Source organism: Cygnus olor, chromosome 4 (assembly GCF_009769625.2).
Source record: "Cygnus olor isolate bCygOlo1 chromosome 4, bCygOlo1.pri.v2, whole genome shotgun sequence".
Taxonomy (NCBI): domain Eukaryota; kingdom Metazoa; phylum Chordata; class Aves; order Anseriformes; family Anatidae; genus Cygnus; species Cygnus olor.
This window is the reverse complement of record NC_049172.1, coordinates 72,071,049-72,087,981: the sequence shown is the minus strand read 5'-3', so window position 1 is coordinate 72,087,981 and position 16,933 is coordinate 72,071,049. Positions and strand designations below refer to the sequence as shown.

General features: G+C 51.6%; 2 protein-coding genes across 2 annotated transcripts in view; both read right to left on the bottom strand.

The window, feature by feature from the left end:
- The window catches only part of SUCLG1 (succinate-CoA ligase GDP/ADP-forming subunit alpha), a 34,990-nt gene extending 31,127 nt beyond the window's left edge, over positions 1 to 3,863 (bottom strand). Inside the window, exon 1 of the mRNA XM_040555222.1 lies at positions 3,852 to 3,863. The gene's annotated coding sequence lies outside the window, so the exon portion shown is untranslated. The remainder of the gene's footprint in view (positions 1 to 3,851) is intronic.
- RPIA (ribose 5-phosphate isomerase A) lies at positions 1,962 to 16,877 on the bottom strand. The gene is made up of 9 exons (XM_040555223.1): positions 16,589 to 16,877; positions 12,762 to 12,822; positions 11,054 to 11,109; positions 8,024 to 8,083; positions 7,535 to 7,599; positions 7,356 to 7,424; positions 6,686 to 6,827; positions 5,258 to 5,357; positions 1,962 to 3,210 (listed from the first exon to the last, which is right to left on the bottom strand). Exons 1-9 carry the CDS (start codon positions 16,826 to 16,828, stop codon positions 3,113 to 3,115), a joined length of 891 nt encoding a protein of 296 aa, XP_040411157.1. The 5' UTR covers positions 16,829 to 16,877; the 3' UTR covers positions 1,962 to 3,112.
- Between the last annotated feature and the right edge of the window lie 56 nt (positions 16,878 to 16,933).

Genomic DNA, 16,933 nt, shown 5'->3' with positions numbered 1-16,933 from the left:
TGTCAAGTTTCTCAGCGCAATAATTATGTCAGCTCGTAAAACTAGTCCTACAGTGGCAATAGCAGGAACCTGACAGAAAGAGTTGGTTTGTAACATGGAGCAAGGTGGTTCACTTTAACCGAACACTCAATTTCTTTCCCCTTAGTTTAATTAATTCAGCTTAATTATTTAATCTACTAACTGAAGGTTAATTTGATTGGATCTGAAGCACTCTATTATTATATTTATATCGGTTGGGGTTTCTTTTTGGAACAAGCCTCGTGTTTTATTACCTCTCATCCTCATTAATTTTAGTGCTGCTGTTGATCTTTCTTGAAACGTTTGTTTTCTCCAGGGCCAAGTTAATCCATAATTCAGTGCTAATGGTAAATCGGCTGCGCGTTACCCGCTGCGCTCAGTGCTAAAAGCGAGGCCAGGGTTGGCGTGCAGGGGATGGATCGCGCCCTCTCACCATTGTAGGCTTTGGGTAACAGGAACTGCAGTGATATCGCACCCTAAATACTCACAGCTACTCTGCCCTGGGCATTAAAAGGACAACTTCTGCCATCTGCTTTTAAATTTTTTATTTTTTTTTGTAATGCCATCTTCTAAAAATGCATCCCTGCTCTTCTTCCTGAGCAGGGTGGGATAGAGGTGGCAGCCCTGCTACTAAAGGCTTCTTAAGGCTATTTTAGACAGCACCTTAAAAAATAAAAGTCAAAAAGCAAATGCCACAGTACAAACCGCCCAGGGTCTTAAAATCAAATATAACAAACACAAACTCAGGCCCAGGAGCTGTTGGGAGAAGCCCTCCGGTGTGCTCACAGGTGAACAGCCCCCTCCCTGGATGGTCACAGCGTGTCAGGGAGCCCAACAGCCTCCCCGCTAGCTGCAGGGCAGCACCAGACCCTTCTCCATTAGGTGGATTTTGAGTCAAGGTGCCCAGACCCAGAACACATCCACTGACTGAAAATCTGAGCTGGAGAACTTTGCACAAAACCTGCATAAAAATCGGCACAAAGCCTCCAGACCTGGTTCAGACCCCAATTTTTCTCCATCCCTTCAGATTTTAATTCCATCCCTGCAGTACATCGAAGTCTGCATGCATAGCCCAAGACCTGCTCGAAGTCCCCCCAGCAGGGTCAGCTGCCACCAAAGCACCAGGCTGTGCCACAAGCATCCCAAGCACCCCAAGAAGCTGGAGAATTAGACTTGCCACATTCAGGCTCCGATTTAACAAGCCCCTGCTAAGCACAGAGCTGAATGAGATCACGTCTGGTCCAGGGCCAGGAAGTAATGGTGCAGTAATGGTTTTATTGGCTTTTTCAGAAGGAGCTGTTTGACTTCAGAGAGTCAACAGCAACGTTGGCTCCCGCTAATCTCATTTTCAGAAGCGTGCTGTGTGAGAAGCAGCTTCCTCACAAAGCTTTGCTTGATTGCTCTCTGCTTATCTAGGATTGCATTAGGAGCCCGAGACTATCTGAAAGCAGCCCGTGGCAGTCGAAACAGAGCTATGATTTTGGGAACGGCTTCTGCAGCATCAGATTTGTGAGAAGAGATGCTCCAGCCTTTCCAGCAAGTTGGTGACTGGGTGGCAGCCAGCGTGCTCAGTACAAAGAGGTTCAGAATTCACAGAATAGATGTGCAGAAAGAGGAAGATTTAAAGGCATAAAAATAGCTCCTTTTTGTGAAAAAGGAGCTGTGTTTTCCATGCCCAAGTTTCAGACATGCGGATTTAAGACAGGCATGTGGTAAGTGCTGCAGCTAACACATGATGATTAGAGAAGGGTTAATTGAAAATAACGTAGTGTATTTACCTTGAGCAAAAAGAAATCAAATGCAACAGGGTGAATTTAGCTTGGGTGAAGTACCGTTTTAAAGGAAAAATGCAGACAGAAACTTTTAAAGGAACTAGAGCATAAATCAGTCTCACAACAACCTGTCCATGGAGTAGTTACCTTAAGAATGAAATCACCACCAGACCTGGTATAACAGTTCTTTATTTCAGTGTCTCTAACACAAAAAGAGGGCTTGCATTTTGACATCAGAACCATGCAAAGCACCTGTACACAGAGAACAATATATCAAATGAGTGTCTCCCTCCTGCTACATACAGTAAATTTAGGCAGGAAGACTCGGTTTTCCTTCGCATTCTGCTCTATCCTTCCACAAATCAACCAGCTGCGAGAGGTGGTAATTAACCTTCATTCCAAACCAGTAATTTGCCACAGAACAGTATTCTGCACTGCCCCAAGCTGCTCATAAATGCTTCCGTAAACATCCTCAAGGACCCTCAGGTTCTGCTCTCCTTTTACAAGGACGAAGTTCTGAACATCTCCAGCTACTGGAACAGGCTTTAACAGAGGTACTACATTAATGCAGTTGTACAAGAACAGATTTTGGCTCAAAGGATGAATGTCTCCTCCATACAGAGGCCCAAAAAAGGCCCTTATTAACATCCCAGACACAGGGAGGCAGAGACCACAGTGTCCCTAGGCTCAGAGATTTGTCATATGCACAGAGGATAAATTAGACATCCCGACTATTAAAAAACAGTGGTGTAGAAAAAATAAAAGGCATAAAATACCGAACCAAAAAGGTTCCAAATAAGGCATCAGCAGGTCCCAACTGGGTGTGCTCCCATTATGCACATCATCCTCCCAGCCAAGGTAGCTAAGAATGACGCATTAGGATTGTATTTCTGACCTCAATCGTTGAGCGCTAAGAGCACCCCGAAGGGTTCAAGTTCTGTTCAAAAAAAAAAAAAAAAAAAAAGAAAGAAAAACAAAACAAAACAAAAAAACACAAAACAAGAAGTATTCTTTTTGGTAAATATTTCTTAGAAAATCAAAATGTTAAAGCAATTTGTTTAAATGATTCTTTAAAAAAAGACAGCATTCCTATAAAGTAAAAATATATATATATCTAGAAATAGAATATAATTTCTTTTGTGTTTTTTTTTTTTTTTTTTTTTAAAAAAAGACATTCAGTATCACATCAGCGGACTCTGGTCAACTCCCCGTCCGCCTCCTGCGATACCCACTGCTCGTTAAGGCAAAACGTCAGGCTGGCACCGTTACGACAGCTGAATCCAAGTGGCCCAAGGCGAAGCAGAGCGGGCAGCACGCCGGCGTCAGCGGGGCTGCTTCTCCCGCACGCTGACCGAGCCGTCCTCCATGCCGAAGTACACCACCTCTGCCATGTTGATGAACAGCCCCGTCTCCACCACACCTGGGAACGAGAGCATTAATGCCAGAGAGGTTTACAGAAATGTGTCCAGCCTGGGTGACTTGCATCAGCCACACCAGAAGCCTTTACCACGCAGCCAGACCGAGGAAATTCTCTACAGAGAGTAAGAAACAGCTCCCAGAGCTCCCCCTGATGTTCACACCACCCCAGCCACCACGTTTACACTAATACAACCACAAACATGGCATTTTCAGCTGTCTGACAACCCACAGGAATCAGAGGAAGCCACACAGCCATAAACTTACCCACTTTAGCTTTTAAACATGTCTGAAAAATTATCTTCTTAGAGTACACCTGGATAACGCTTTTGCAGATGTTAAGACAGCAGATCTGCTGCTGCCTCTGCAATTTGTAGCCCATTAGCAGGTGTGCTTCTGGTTGCATTTAATTAGGTAATTATGGGGTGCTCTTAACTTCACAGTGGTCACTGAGCCGCAGCCAGAGCCCATAAACACCCAGGCTAGTGGTTTCTAAACCAGGCAGGTGGAGGATGCAAGCCAGTGCCACGGGTTCAAACAGAGCCTCCAGGCTTTTCTCCCAGCCAGCAAGAGACTCCTCTAGGAATCAAACCGAAACTTCCTCCGGGACAGGGGAGAAAAGCCAGCTTTTCACATCGCTTAAACCGTTGATACCACAGAGATTACGGCCACAGAAAAGTCCATGAGAAGTTAATCACGCTGTCTAAGGGGAATTACGAGCAAAATGGATTTGAGGCCAAAGATCAAGGAGGAAGAAAAAAAAAATAGCACCAGAGCGATGCTCATCCCATTGGTCCTTCCTTATACAGACAAATGAAAAGCCCAGGGATACCATTAGCTCTGTTTTGAGGCACACGAAAACCTCAAGCAACTTTAACGCTGGCAATTTGTAGCGATGCACAGCAGCCCCCAAGGCGGCAGCTTGCTGGTGCACGTGGCACTCAGCATGCCAAAACCCTGGTCCCGTAACAGACCCAAAGACAGAGGCCACCAATACTCAGTGCCAGCAGCGATACTGCTGGGTGAGCTGGCTAGGATATGGAGCACTGCACGGGGACAGCCCAGCCCGGCAGCGCTCACTGGTTCATTTACATCAGCCACTGGTTTGTTTAGATCTGCTCCTGCCAAAGGTCTGAACCCGCCATCTACTGTTGGCTGCGAGCAAGTGCCAGGTAATTATTCAGACCACAGACACCAGGACAAGCCAGGGCAGAGGTAACACCCTAGCAGCTTGCTCCGAGAGTTGGGAAAAAGAAAATGGGTTTGTTTTCAGCAAGTCAGCCTTCTAATAGGCATTGAGGGAAGCAAAGCCACTAAACAGAAGCAGCTTTAAGTTACTGGGAACCCTTCACCAAGCCTAAATTCAAGGCCTCCGGCTGGTCGTGCGCTTTAATTGTGGTGCCAGGACAATATTTTGCCACTTTGCAACAGGATCCCAGCCTGTTCCTATGCGTTCTGGCAATACACAAGCAGTAGTGAAGCTAAAGGCAGTCCTGCTGTGCACTGCAGGGGCAGGCAGTTATCTGGGATGAACTCAAAGATAAAAGATACAACAATATGTATTCAAAAGCTGGCCAGATTCAAGAGCAGGCTTTTGCTAAGACCTCCAGACAAGATAGCCAGACGAGGCTGAGCCAGGCTTCATCTGCTCAGGAGTCCCTGCAGAGAAGCTGTTCCATTTGCACACAGTATCATTGGCCACTGCTTCTCTTTTGCACATAAATAGCTAAAACAATAGGTATGATATACTGCAACCTTACAGCAAGGTGAGCCCCCAGGACTACACAACAGTACTGAGACGGAGCTGTAAGCAGTTTCTGGATAACACAGCCCAGTGCAAAAACGAAAATAACATAGCCCAGTGCAAACCCCTCGTTCCTGAGTCCACCAGTGTTTCCATTAAAAGCTCCTTGCTAAATGGACACAAGGAGAGTAAGGAAGAGAATAAGACTGGCGTATCTAAAATGCAAAATGGTGTACACACACACACAATCCCAAGGTCAGGGCTTTCAAGCCTTAGCCAATGTTTGTTTTTTATTTACAGACATTACCTGGTATCATTTTGATGGCAGTGTTCACTTCGCTCCATTCATGAACCTTGTCAAACTTCCAATCCAGGATGAAGTTCCCGTTGTCCGTCACCACGGGGCCCTGGGAAGCAAACCCATCTGTCAGCACCGCGAGCTCTTTTCCTAGCAAGCACAGCAAGGGACTGTCACAGCCTCGCACCGGGAGCTGTCCCCGCTGCAACAGTTTAGAGAAAGTCATCATTCAAGTAAAGGAGGGCAGTGCCCTGCTCCACGAGAACAATAAGCCTGTAAGAAAAACCATCACCCAAGGCAACTGTGCCTCCTGCATTCTTCTGCATACAGGTCACAGATAATAACGCAGAAGCTGGAAATAATGATGCGATTTCATCACTGTGGTAGAGGATCCTTTTCGCAAGAGTAAAACCCGATGAATGTCCTAAAAAAGCTACCATATACAACTGAAGCCAAAATAAGACCCCCTACCCCGAAGATAAGGGTGTGCCACACACTACTGGATGCCATGGGGAGGTTTTGGAGCTGAAGGACTGCTGGCCTTCAGCGTCCCAGATGTGCTCTGCACTCTCTCAAGCCCAACAGTTGGGTCCTTTCAATAAAGCCAAACAAAATGGGGCTGAGAACAAGGTGTCTCAGCAGCTAGGAGCAGGGTTTGTGACCACACACTCCAGCAAGGACCACGGCAGGAAAAAAGCATCCTCCAAGGTCATGGCTCGTGCTGGAGCAGCACCAATGTGCGTTCCCCGAGAAAGGCTGGTCTCAATATATGGAGAACAACTGGTTTGCTCTTCTCAGGCTCCTAAACACAGCCCCTCAACCTCTGGCCAAGGGCTGAAATGCATCAAAACCAAGTACTCAGCCTTCAGGCGTTAGCTCAAGCTGTTCCTGCAGACAGGTCTCTTTTTCCCTGGCTAAGTCCCACTGCCCCGGCCAGGACAGGACAGTGGCAGTGGAGACAAAGCAGCTTCGGTTTTAATTTAGTCCAGCTCTTGCTCAGTGTGGCACGCAGGAGCCTGGGATCACCAGGAGCTGCTCACCCAACTCAAGACACGTTGGCGGCACAGACTGCCCTCCAACCCCAAACATCCCTGCGGAGCAGCAGGTCAAGTATTTGTGGGTGAGATGGAGGCCCCGGCAGGACAGAGAGGGTTCCCACAAATACAGTGACCCGGGCTCTGAACAGAGAGACCCAGAGCAGCCCTCAGACGTAGGCTTGGCAATCCCTCTTCTCCTTGTTCAGGGCTGCTTGCTCTGAGAGGGAGGCCAGAGAGGCCTTCCGTGTGCAACCCCGACATCTAAACACGCAGTTCATTAACCGAAGTATAACTGGGGAGGAATTACACAAGGGGCCAGATTTAATCAGACGAGAGGTCCTCCGTTTGGTCACGTTCAGGTGGCTCCTTTGGGCACCCGGGGCCAATCAGGGCCACTCACCGCTTTGCTGACAGCCATCCGCAGCTCTGCGGCACCCCCAAAGTTTTTGGTCAGGGCTCTGGTGACAGGGACGTAAGCCATGGGGATGACTTCAATGGGGATTCCCTTCTTCCACTGCTCCCCGAGACTCTCTGATTTTTTCCTGAGGACACCGTTTGAGGCGGGATTAGTGTCAGACATTACATGGCTACCACAATTAACTAACATAAGACACTTATCGCGTTCCCTCTTGCATATCCCTCAGCTGTAAGGCTCTAGAGAGCAAAGCACTCAGTTTGCACATGCACGTGTGCAGGAAGAACAAGTTCAATGCGGAAAGCTCTGCTGATAAGCCCCATTTTTACACACTTTGGACAAACAGGACAGAGGTTGGCTTCTCTACAGCCTCGAGACTGCATGCACAGAAGGGGAAATTTATTCCGTGCCGACAATCACTGAGCTCAGAAAGAACGGAGCAGCCGTTTCCCCACAAGCTCTGCTGACTCGGAAGCAGCCCTGCTGAGTTGAAAATTAAGGAAAAAAGGCCAGATTCAGTTGGTGAAGCACTGGGAATCAGGCTCATCTCCACTTACCCCTGCTCCCCTGACCCGATGGAAGAACTGTAATAGCCTAACACACGACCATCCAAATCCTCCCACAAGACAGAGGCGTAACAAATCTTAATATTTACCTGTAATCGGCAATAACGATGAAGCATTTGGCATATCCTGCAACTATCTTCTCCTGCGTCAAGCAGCCACTGCAAGGGAACAAAACAAAACGTCAGAAAACATCGGACTGCTCCTCGGCGGAGCCCCGAAGCCACCCACCGCCGGCACCCCACGCAGATGCACAGACAGCAAAGCTCACCCGCCACCTTTGATAAGGTTGAGGTTTGAGTCTACCTCATCCGCTCCATCGATGGCAACGTCAAGCTGTAAGGAGAGAAGAAATTTGGTGTGGAAACCTCACCCACACGGCCTCAAGGTGCTGCTCTCAGTGAAGACAGGAGGTGAACTTGCCGTCTCAGGGGACCACCCGGAGAGAAGCCCTGCTCTTCTTGGTCACGTCGTGGTGTCGGCGGTTGGGATTTTAGGGCATTTGTGGGTTTTGTGAAGTGGAGGAGCCCGGTTCAGCAGAGACAGCCTCCTGGCCCTGCAATCCCTGCCCGAGTCACCCTAAAACCCAGCCTCTCAGCCAGACCACTGCTTTGAGCAAACTAAAAAGCTCAGGGAAAAAATAAATTAAGCTGGTTCTCTCCTGTCCTGCAGCTTTTGTCCCCAGGGAGGACAGACGAGCCTGGTGCTTTAGGAAGGACCAGGCTAAAGGCAGGGCAGGTGAGGCCTCAGTCCCGCTTACCTCTGGATGTCGGTCCAGGTCACTCAGCGTTAAGCCGTTCTGCAGGATCAGCTGCCGGGCCTGCGCACCAAGAACACAGCGAACACCATTTACCAGGGGCAGGGAAGGAAAACAGCCTTGTGGGGTCATTCCCCCCGCCGCAGCAAGGATGGAGGCTCCCTGGGAGGCCTGCAGGACTCTGTCCTGAGCTCACAGAGAGGCTGTGGCCAGCACAAAGGCATGGCAAGGAGAAAACGCTGCTTCCGCACCGGATTCTTTTATCCAAATAATGATGATTCGAACTCAAACGCTCAGATGGTGCAAAGGGAATGGCCTGAGTGCAGGTCTCTCCATCCTAAACAGCAGGAAGCCCCATCAGCTTGGTGGGAGACACCTGTGTCTAAGACCGAAGACACATATGGGATTTTTGAGTCCTGTATTTTCCATTTCAGCTTGGACATTATATTCCCCCGCACCCATCTAGCCCCTCGGATTTCCCTTGGCTGAAAAACAGGAGCAGGAAAATGAATTATTTGCACCGTAGCGACATGGGGCTAACGATAAAAGTGTTATTCATATCGGAAAGGAACAAACAACAATCGAAAAAGCAAAAAGGAAACGCACAACTCATGGCAAAAGTGTGGGAAGCCTCCTGAAACAGCAGTTTGGTGGCCCCGACCGGCTTTTACTGAAGTAGCCGTGCATTTCCCTCTAGTGGCAACACGACACAGAGCACCTGGAGCCACTCTCCCCTTTGTCCACCTGTTTAAATGTAAGACGAAACTTACAGAACCTTAAATGGGTTGAATTTTCTGTTGCAAATCACTGTTTGAGTGAGAGTCCCTTCTTGCATGAATTCTGCCTGAGTCTGAACTTCTGATTGTGCTGTGGCTATTCCAAGAAACCCGCGTCACAGCCTGGATTAATTCATTCCCAGCAGTTTTACCCACTTACAAAGCGCACCAGTCACACGTAGGGGCATTCCAGAAACATTAAGAAGAATTAGATAGTCCTGGCAATGAGAAACAACCTGTATCTTTTCTATTTCTCTATCATTTTACAGCATGCAGTTTTAACACCCATGGGCTGCGGGCTCTCGATCAAACTGTGCACTGGGATTGCCCCGAGGGCTCACAAAGTACAAAAAGACCCCCGTCAGTGGGTGTACATTCGTGGTGTTCGTGTACAGAGATTTCAGGGATCTGGGAATTGAAAGCATTGGAAAACACTGTGCTGCACATGCAGGCCAGATCCTGGACAGGCTCAGAGCGAGCGGCGTGGAAACGAGGTGGCTCTCCTCGGGCCCTCTGCTTGCAAGGCGATGAGAGCAGGCCGGCAGAAATCAGCAGCAGAGCTCCCACAACGGGGGGCAAAGTGGCAGGACCTGCGCAGCGCTTGCACGCCCCGAAATGAGCGGGTTAACCCCGTTTCCTTGCCCGGCCCCGGGGATCCAACATGCAGTCCGGAGCACTGCGTTAGCTGGCTGGAGGACGGGTCCTTCGGGGATTAGACGAGTGACGGGTCGCTGCCAACAAGGGTCTGGCTCCGTGCTCTCGGCACGCGTCCGGGTGCAAAGAAGAGACAATGCAAAAGCCAAGGGACGGATACTTACCCCGGCACTAGCTTTACTGATGGTGATGGAATAACCCAACCTTACAACAGGGAAGGGAGAAGAATAAAAGCCCACTGAAAGCAATTCTTCCTTGCCAGTGACCTCAGGCAGCCATTTACACCTGTACGTAGCGAAAATAAGAGGCTGTTTTGCTGACCTGGGAACGTTTCCCTGCGAATTGGTTGAGGTCTAAGAGACTGCACAAGATACGAGGCAGCCCCACATTTGGGGGATTTGGGCTCGTGCAGGTGTGTGACCTATCTCCTCCCTTTACCAGCAACCTGGGTGTTTTACTGGGAAGGAACTCTGTAACGTTACACCAACGATCCCAGCACTTCAAGGCAGGGCAGGCTCCAGCTCACACTCACCATGAAACTTTTATCAGCATTCCCTCTAAGACCTAACGACGTAACTCAGAGGAGTTTTTCTACGTTCTGACAGCATGCGGCATCTCAGGATGGGGATCAGTTTACACAGATCAAAGAGAGGCCATCACTACAGTGTATGCATGAAACAGAAGTACTGATACAGGTTAAAATATATATTTATTTTTTTACTCTTTGCTTTTTGCAGCAGTTTGCCACTGGTTGTTTGCAACCACTGAGAAGAGAGAGCCTCACGTTGAAAGAACATCTGCAGGGCACAAGGGTGTTAAGTTTTCATAAGGTTTTAGGATGATTTAGGTTGGTCTCCATCCAACCTCCAGCTCACAGCAGGGCCAGCGACCAGGCTGCTCAGGGCTTTGCTACACAAACCTCTGAAACTGCGCATGGCCTCTCTGGGCAGCCTGCCTCACCGCAGGATCGGCCTCACGGTGACAAAGTTGTGACAAAAGTACAATCCCGGAATCCACACCAGGAAAAGGGAAAGGACAAACGTCCAATTCCCAGACCGGAGTGTTGCCACCCAGCCTTGAAAACCCTGCGAGTGGCCCCTGTCCCACAGGCTGGCACCGTCTCCTCTCCCCACCCTAAGGGGACAAGGTGCACAGCTGCTCCTCTGCGGCAAGTTTCCACCTCAGGGAACAGAGGCAGAGAGACCAAAGGCATTTGCCTGAAGGCACAGAAGCAGCTCAAAAGCCTCCTGAGCAGCTCTGAGTTTTACCACAGAGCCACAATTCTCCCTCTCCCCGTCAGCTTCTCGACAGCTAGGTTGGTGTGAGCTGATCCCTGCAAAAGTTGCACTGCAAAGGAAAAACTAAGCTGATTTCTCTCCCGCAATCTCTTGTAAAACCCAGCTGATACGTGCTGTCAAGCTCCTCCTGAAAACACAAGAGCTCGCGCCGTGATTTTTACAGCTTTCAGGGCCTGATACAGAATCAGGGAAGGAGACTCAGTGTCTCCAACGTGTTTTGCATTATGAGCCTGCGTCACCACAGCCAAAGGAAAGATGTTTGTGAGGGCCTGGACGAGAAGAAAACAAAGGAGGGAAGCGCTTACCTGAAAGGACGTAGGGATGCAGACAATTGTCAGGTTCTCTTCTTTAACCCGCTCGGCTGGAGGAAGAAAGCAGAAGCCTTGGTTTGTTCGTTGCAGAAGGGAACACAGCACACCAACTCTCGCTTTAAGGAATCAGCTCAGAAAAGCCCCTCTGAATCACCGCAATTACTTGCTTGGCTTGCAAATAACTCGGTCACGCTCAAAACGCCAACAGGAGCCACCTTGCAGAGGCTCAGGCTCTGTTTCTGCAGCAGCGTTCGAACACCCCGGACACCACGAGCCGTTAACCTTTGGGTCTCCAGCAGCGGAGGAGCGAGGGTTGTGCCTCATCAGCAGCTCCTGGGACATCGGCCCCGCTCCCCTCTCTCGCTCCATTAGACGGGCTTTGCTGTGCTCCTTGTAAACAGAGCCGCAGCAGCTGCCTGAGAGGTTTTCTGGCTTGTTGCCTTGGGGACATCGCGTCCACTTCTTATAAAACATTTAAATATACGGCAGGGAAAGGATTAATGAAGCACGGTATTCCATTAAACGGAAGGAAAGATTTCTTCCCTCGGGTTAATTTCAAATTACGAAAATCTATCAGTACGATAGCATTATGGACAAAATGTGATTTTAGTAAACACAATGCAACAGCCATCTCATCAGAACAAGCACGTGGGCCACAGGCTTCAAGGCAATGCAGCCCTGCAGGGGTGGAGGGTGAAATACACGGGGCCATGTGCTGCTACAACTCACATCTCACATTTCTTTTGAGATCGATCCCGTGTTAAATTTGGAAGTGGTTGTAACACTGAGGCAAAGCCAGGCAGCTGAATCGCAGCTCCCAAGCCACCTCCCAGACCAACGCGTGCAGGAGACATGGTGTGGGGTGACGTGGGTGTGACAGGCAGATCACACCACGATCCCTCCTGTCCCCTGCCCGAGGAGCTAGGAGTCACCAGGGGACTTTGCAGCCACAGCAGCCGGAGACACACCGAGCTCTGCTTCCAAATCAGAGTCCCAAGGCCGAAAGGGAACTTTAAACCTCGGTGCCCACCGTAATGAAGCACGAGGATAATTACCCTCACACTCACTCTGCAAAAATGCGTTTGCTTCACTTGAGAATTTTGCAAAGAGGCTGAAAATTTCCAAATCACACCCTGAGCAAATTTGCACCTCGAGGCAAGCAGATGGACCTAGCTGTAGGGTATAAAAAAAAAGGCGCAGCAGGATTTCATTCCTTGCCCTGCTTACACCTCAGCAGGACCCTCGGCGTGAATGCCGTGCGTGCGAGCAAGCAGCGTGAGCTGCATGCAAACGAGTTAATGGCAGCAGAGCAGCTGCATGGCCCGAAGCCACAAAGCAAGTCAGGACCGGGCAGAGCTGGAAGGTTTTTAGCTCCAGTTTGGGCAGAGCTGGAAGGTTTTTTAGCTCCAGTTTGCGGCGGGTGCCAGTAAAGCGCATCGCCTGGCTCTCCGGGGAGAGCAGGTGGAAAGCACTGCCCCGCTGAGCAAAGCCGAGGGAATCAGTCCCTCCTCGGGGCTCTCTGTGCAAAAAGCTTGGAGCACAAGACTCGGCTGCAACCTCCGGCTTCGAGAAGGACGCGGCAGCGGGTGAATACACCCAATGTATGAGCACGAGATCTACGTACGCCTGGTTATCGATTAGTTGGGGCAGCTGGGCAAGAGGACTTTCTGGAGCAGGAGCAACGTGAAGGGGAGCACCCTACCTAATCGATGCACCGCGTGGACAATCGTGGAACCGCTTCCGATGCCAAGAACTTGATTGTTCTGCAAATCAAAGAGAGACGGGAGAGCTGTTAGTGGGGCACGGTGCAAGGCCTCCCTCTGCTTTTCCAGCAGACTCTGTATTTTGGGCACGTGCAAGGGGAACCGTGCACGGAGACGCCCGCTGACACGCTGACAGTGTGCTTCAGACAAGGAGAGGAGCTCGCTCCAGCACGGCAGGACCGCTGTCTGCTCTCCGTGAGGGTGCCTGAGGGATTTGAAGCGACTCACCCACTTCTTACAGGACCTGAGCTCGCTAAGTACCGCTGTGTCTGGCTCTCGGGATGCTCAATGCACGCTCGCTGCTGGTTGCTGGCAGCACCAGAGGCAGCCTCAGCAGCAGCAGGTAGGGGCTTGAATTCCAACTAATCCTTGAGGGACTGTGAAGAGGACAGCCAAAGCAACAGGATTTGTCCTCCCGCACAAAAGCCCAGTGCAGAGCAGGAAGGAAGCCTGAGAAACACTTGCACAGGACCTCACAGCTCAGCCTCCTGGCACTCCCAGCCAGCGGCACGTCTCCTCAAAAATAAGCAGCCCAGTTTGCAAGCCCCAGCCCCGGCACAGGACGAGTCTTTTCCTTCCGAGAGCAGGCGAAGGGGAAGGTGAGCTCTCGGCAGGCAACGGCAGCACTTCTCCTGCCGGAAAGCTGGGAGCTTCCCCCAACACCACAGAGGAAGAAGGTGAAACGGCCTCCAGATAACATCTCCCAAAGAAGCCGCACAGTAACAGCAGCGGGCTGCTGCCAACGGTGTTGTTAGTAAATACTGGACACGCACCAGCAGCCAAGGCAAAGCAGTTCCTAGAAGATACTAACACCGTCCCCTTAAACAGGGCACGGAGCTGGCTGCAGGAGGCTCCAGTGACACCCCTGAAGGATGAGTGAGCCTGGCAGCGTGTGCTGAAGAGGATCACGTTTTAAACACAACTCAGCCCTGGACTTTTCTCTGCTCGTGGTCCAGCTCGAGGATCACTGCGGTCTCACCCATAACACAGACACGTTTCTAAAGCACGCCGCAGGCTGAGGGTGGTTGGGCGCAGTCGTGTTGCCTGCCCCAGAGGATGCTCTGCCGTGTAAACCTGTGTTTTATTATCAACTCAGCCTCCCACCCACCAAGAACTACCTGTGGCGTCTCGCACACTAATTTTCAGTGTACTTGCCCCTGGTTTGGACGGGACCCAAAGCTTAAATTGACTTAAGAGGGCACGATATCACTACAGAGATTTCAGATGCTAAAGACTTCCAGCCAGCCAGAGGTGCAAGCACAGAGCTGCTGGGTGTTACTTCTCGGACGTCAGGCAGCTCTTCCTCCGTGAGCAACAAGTCGGAGCTCAGCAGATGTGGACAAAGCCACATCTGCAGCATTTCAACCAGCTGAAACGTTATTGGGACGTGAGCCTGCCTGGAAAGGCAGAGCTCAAGGCAGGTCACACTCCCCTACGATTAATGACTTCCCTTGCTTCTGCAGCTTAAAAGCTTAAAAAAAATAAAAAGTTCTCTGAAACCCAGCACACAAACAGCTCCAGCTCTTCCTAACCACTGTGACTCTGCAAAAGAAGGGGAAAGCAACAGATCACCACCGCGTGCTTGCGACACTGCCAGCAGAGCTACGACATGGGAGAAGCCCAGCAGCAACCAGGGCTTCTCAGTTTCACCTGCCTGGCTGGCAGAGCCCAGCAGAGCAGCTGCAAGGGGCGAGCAAGGCTCGTTTTGGCCATGCAAGGGGCAGTTTCATCTCCTTGACCTCATCTCTACAGGCTGGGACAACTTTTTGGGATCCCTGAAGCAATGGTGAAAGCCTCAGCATCAGCCACCCCATTGTAATGAAGTGGGAAGAGCTCACCAGGCTCATCAACAGCAATAAACCTGAAGGTGTTTATCGGTGACAAGAGGCAAAGCACCCCCCTGTAGGAGGTGGCAAGACTTTGGGCTAAGCAGGTTTCCCAAAATTCACTTTAAGCCATTCTAAACCGGTGCTGTCACAACCCCTGCCCTACCATGGCTCCCACCTCTCCCTTCTCAGCTCCAACCTCAGCCAGACCAGGAGCAAAACCAACGCAAATCCCCCAGTTTTAAACACGGGTGCACAGCAAGCCTGCCCTAAGCTACAGACAGGGCACGGCACAGCGAGTGCATGAGGAACACAACAGAGGCATGGCCGGTCCAACACAAGTTTCCAAGATTCGGATTTACATGAGCAAAGAGCTGGAGATAAACAGCCCAAAGGCTGAAGTTTCCTCATGGGCATCTTCAGTCCTCTGTGGCAGGCATGCCTACAGCGGCGCTGGAGGAGCTGTATAAAGGCAGAGCCAGCTGTCCCCAGGCAGCTTAGGGGTCCATGCTACCTGTGCTGCTCCTGTTTGAGCTCCTCCATCCCGGTGTCTGCTTGAAGGGCTCCTGCTCCGGTATCGTGGGCTCTGCTCCTACGGCTGCCCAGGGACAAGCGCTGGGGGTAAAAACACTGACCTGGCTTTAATTAAATGAGAAAGAAGAGGAAAAAGAAAAAAAAAAAAGGTATCCCCTGCTAATCTCCACCTAATGCAGCTGCTACAGGCTGCCCAAGGAGCTGATGTTACGGAGGACAGCCCCAGTGCCATGAGCCTGCAGCAGTCAGGCAGGAGAGCTGCGTCCTGCACAGCCCAGCCCCAAACCCAAACCCAAACCCAGCAGCACCTACCACACGTGCATGGCACACACGGGAGGCGATCTGCAGCTGCATTTTGGGGGGATCCTACTGCTCCCTCTGCTAGCAGTGATAGCAGCAACGGCCAAAAGCAAAACTGTTAGGCAAAGCAGCTGCTCCCTCCCGATACAAACTGAAGGGGAGACGGGTTTTCTGCAATAGCTGAGACCATCCAACTCTGGGGGGACTCTGACTTGCTTCGCCACCCTCACTTCAAGCCAGCTTGCAGAGCAAACATTGCAATATTACCCCCACCGCTGCCTCTTTCATTATTAGCCAGGCCCTGAACTTCAACCAGTTGGGACAGGGCCAGACGTCACCGTTAAGTCTGCCTGACCATAAAATAGTGCAAAAGTCAGGACTCAGGAGTCACGTTTTGCCCCAAAGGCTGAGGTGCACCCACTGCACGACACCCAGCAGTGCCATGCACTGAGCAGCCCTGCTCCTGGCGACACAAACCCTTCACAAACCCACACACCGTGCAACGCGGGGCTTGCTTTCAGCAAGGGAAGGAGCTGATGCCACTGAGAATTGGGCTCCCCCTGCCCCACTGTCAGCTTTGCAGTGAGCTGGGGGAGGACAGAGCGGCTGCAAAAGAAGCAAAACACTTATGGGACACCGGGGAACCCACTGACAACCGGGCCTGGGGGCAAGCAGGGTGGAAAAAGGGATTTTTTTCCTCCCCAAGAGTGCTAATATGGACGTGGAGCCCTACACCCCTTCTTCAGTGCTGTTGAAGAGATGGTGAGATAACCCACTGCTCGACCATAACCCACTGCTCGACCATAACCCACTGCTCGACGACAACCACCGATCCTTCAAGTATTCCCCACCAGCCTGTCCCAAAGCTGGGACACCTCTGGTCCTATTTAACCCTTGAGGGGGTGACCGAAACCCTTCACCCCCTCTCCCTCTCCCCCCCAGGGCTCGCTGGGTTGAGGGGCGACGAGCCCGGGGGCGAGCCCAGCTCACAGGGAGGGAGAGAGGGGAAAAACTGAGGGTGTCCGACCCGGGGGGAGGGCGGCTCGGGGACGAGCCTGGGGATCGGGACGGGACGGGGAAAGCAGCCGGGGTCCCGCTCGCCTCACCTGGACGTGCCTGTCCACCGCCGCGCAGGCTGCCAGCCGCTTGGCTTCCTCGGCCATGGTGCCGCCCGGCCGCCCGCGGGAGAAGGCTGCCGTGCCCCCGGCCGCGTCCCCGTCCCTGTCCCTGTCCCTGCTCCTGTCCCTGTCCGTGTGACTGTCCCTGCCCCTGCCCCTGTCCCTCCCCGGCGGCCGGGCAGCCAGGGCGGTGCTGCGGAGCGGGCCGAGCCTGCCGGGGAGCCGCATGCCGCCGCGGCCCGCCCCCGGGGGGCTCTCCCGGCCGGGCTGCGGGCCTGGGCCGAGCCGGCTGCCTCCCTCCCACCTCCCTCCCTCCTTCCTTCCTCCCTTCCT

Bases quoted from the DNA above. Each gene is read 5' to 3' on its own strand.
- RPIA (XM_040555223.1), bottom strand. From the start codon at position 16,828: ATGCGGCTCCCCGGCAGGCTCGGCCCGCTCCGCAGCACCGCCCTGGCT. The intron at 11,110-12,761 runs GTAGGGTGCTCC...TTCTTCCTCCAG, and splicing joins CCACGCGGTGCATCGATTAG to CCGAGCGGGTTAAAGAAGAG. The intron at 7,600-8,023 runs GTAAGCGGGACT...CTCTCCTTACAG, and splicing joins ACCTGGACCGACATCCAGAG to CTTGACGTTGCCATCGATGG.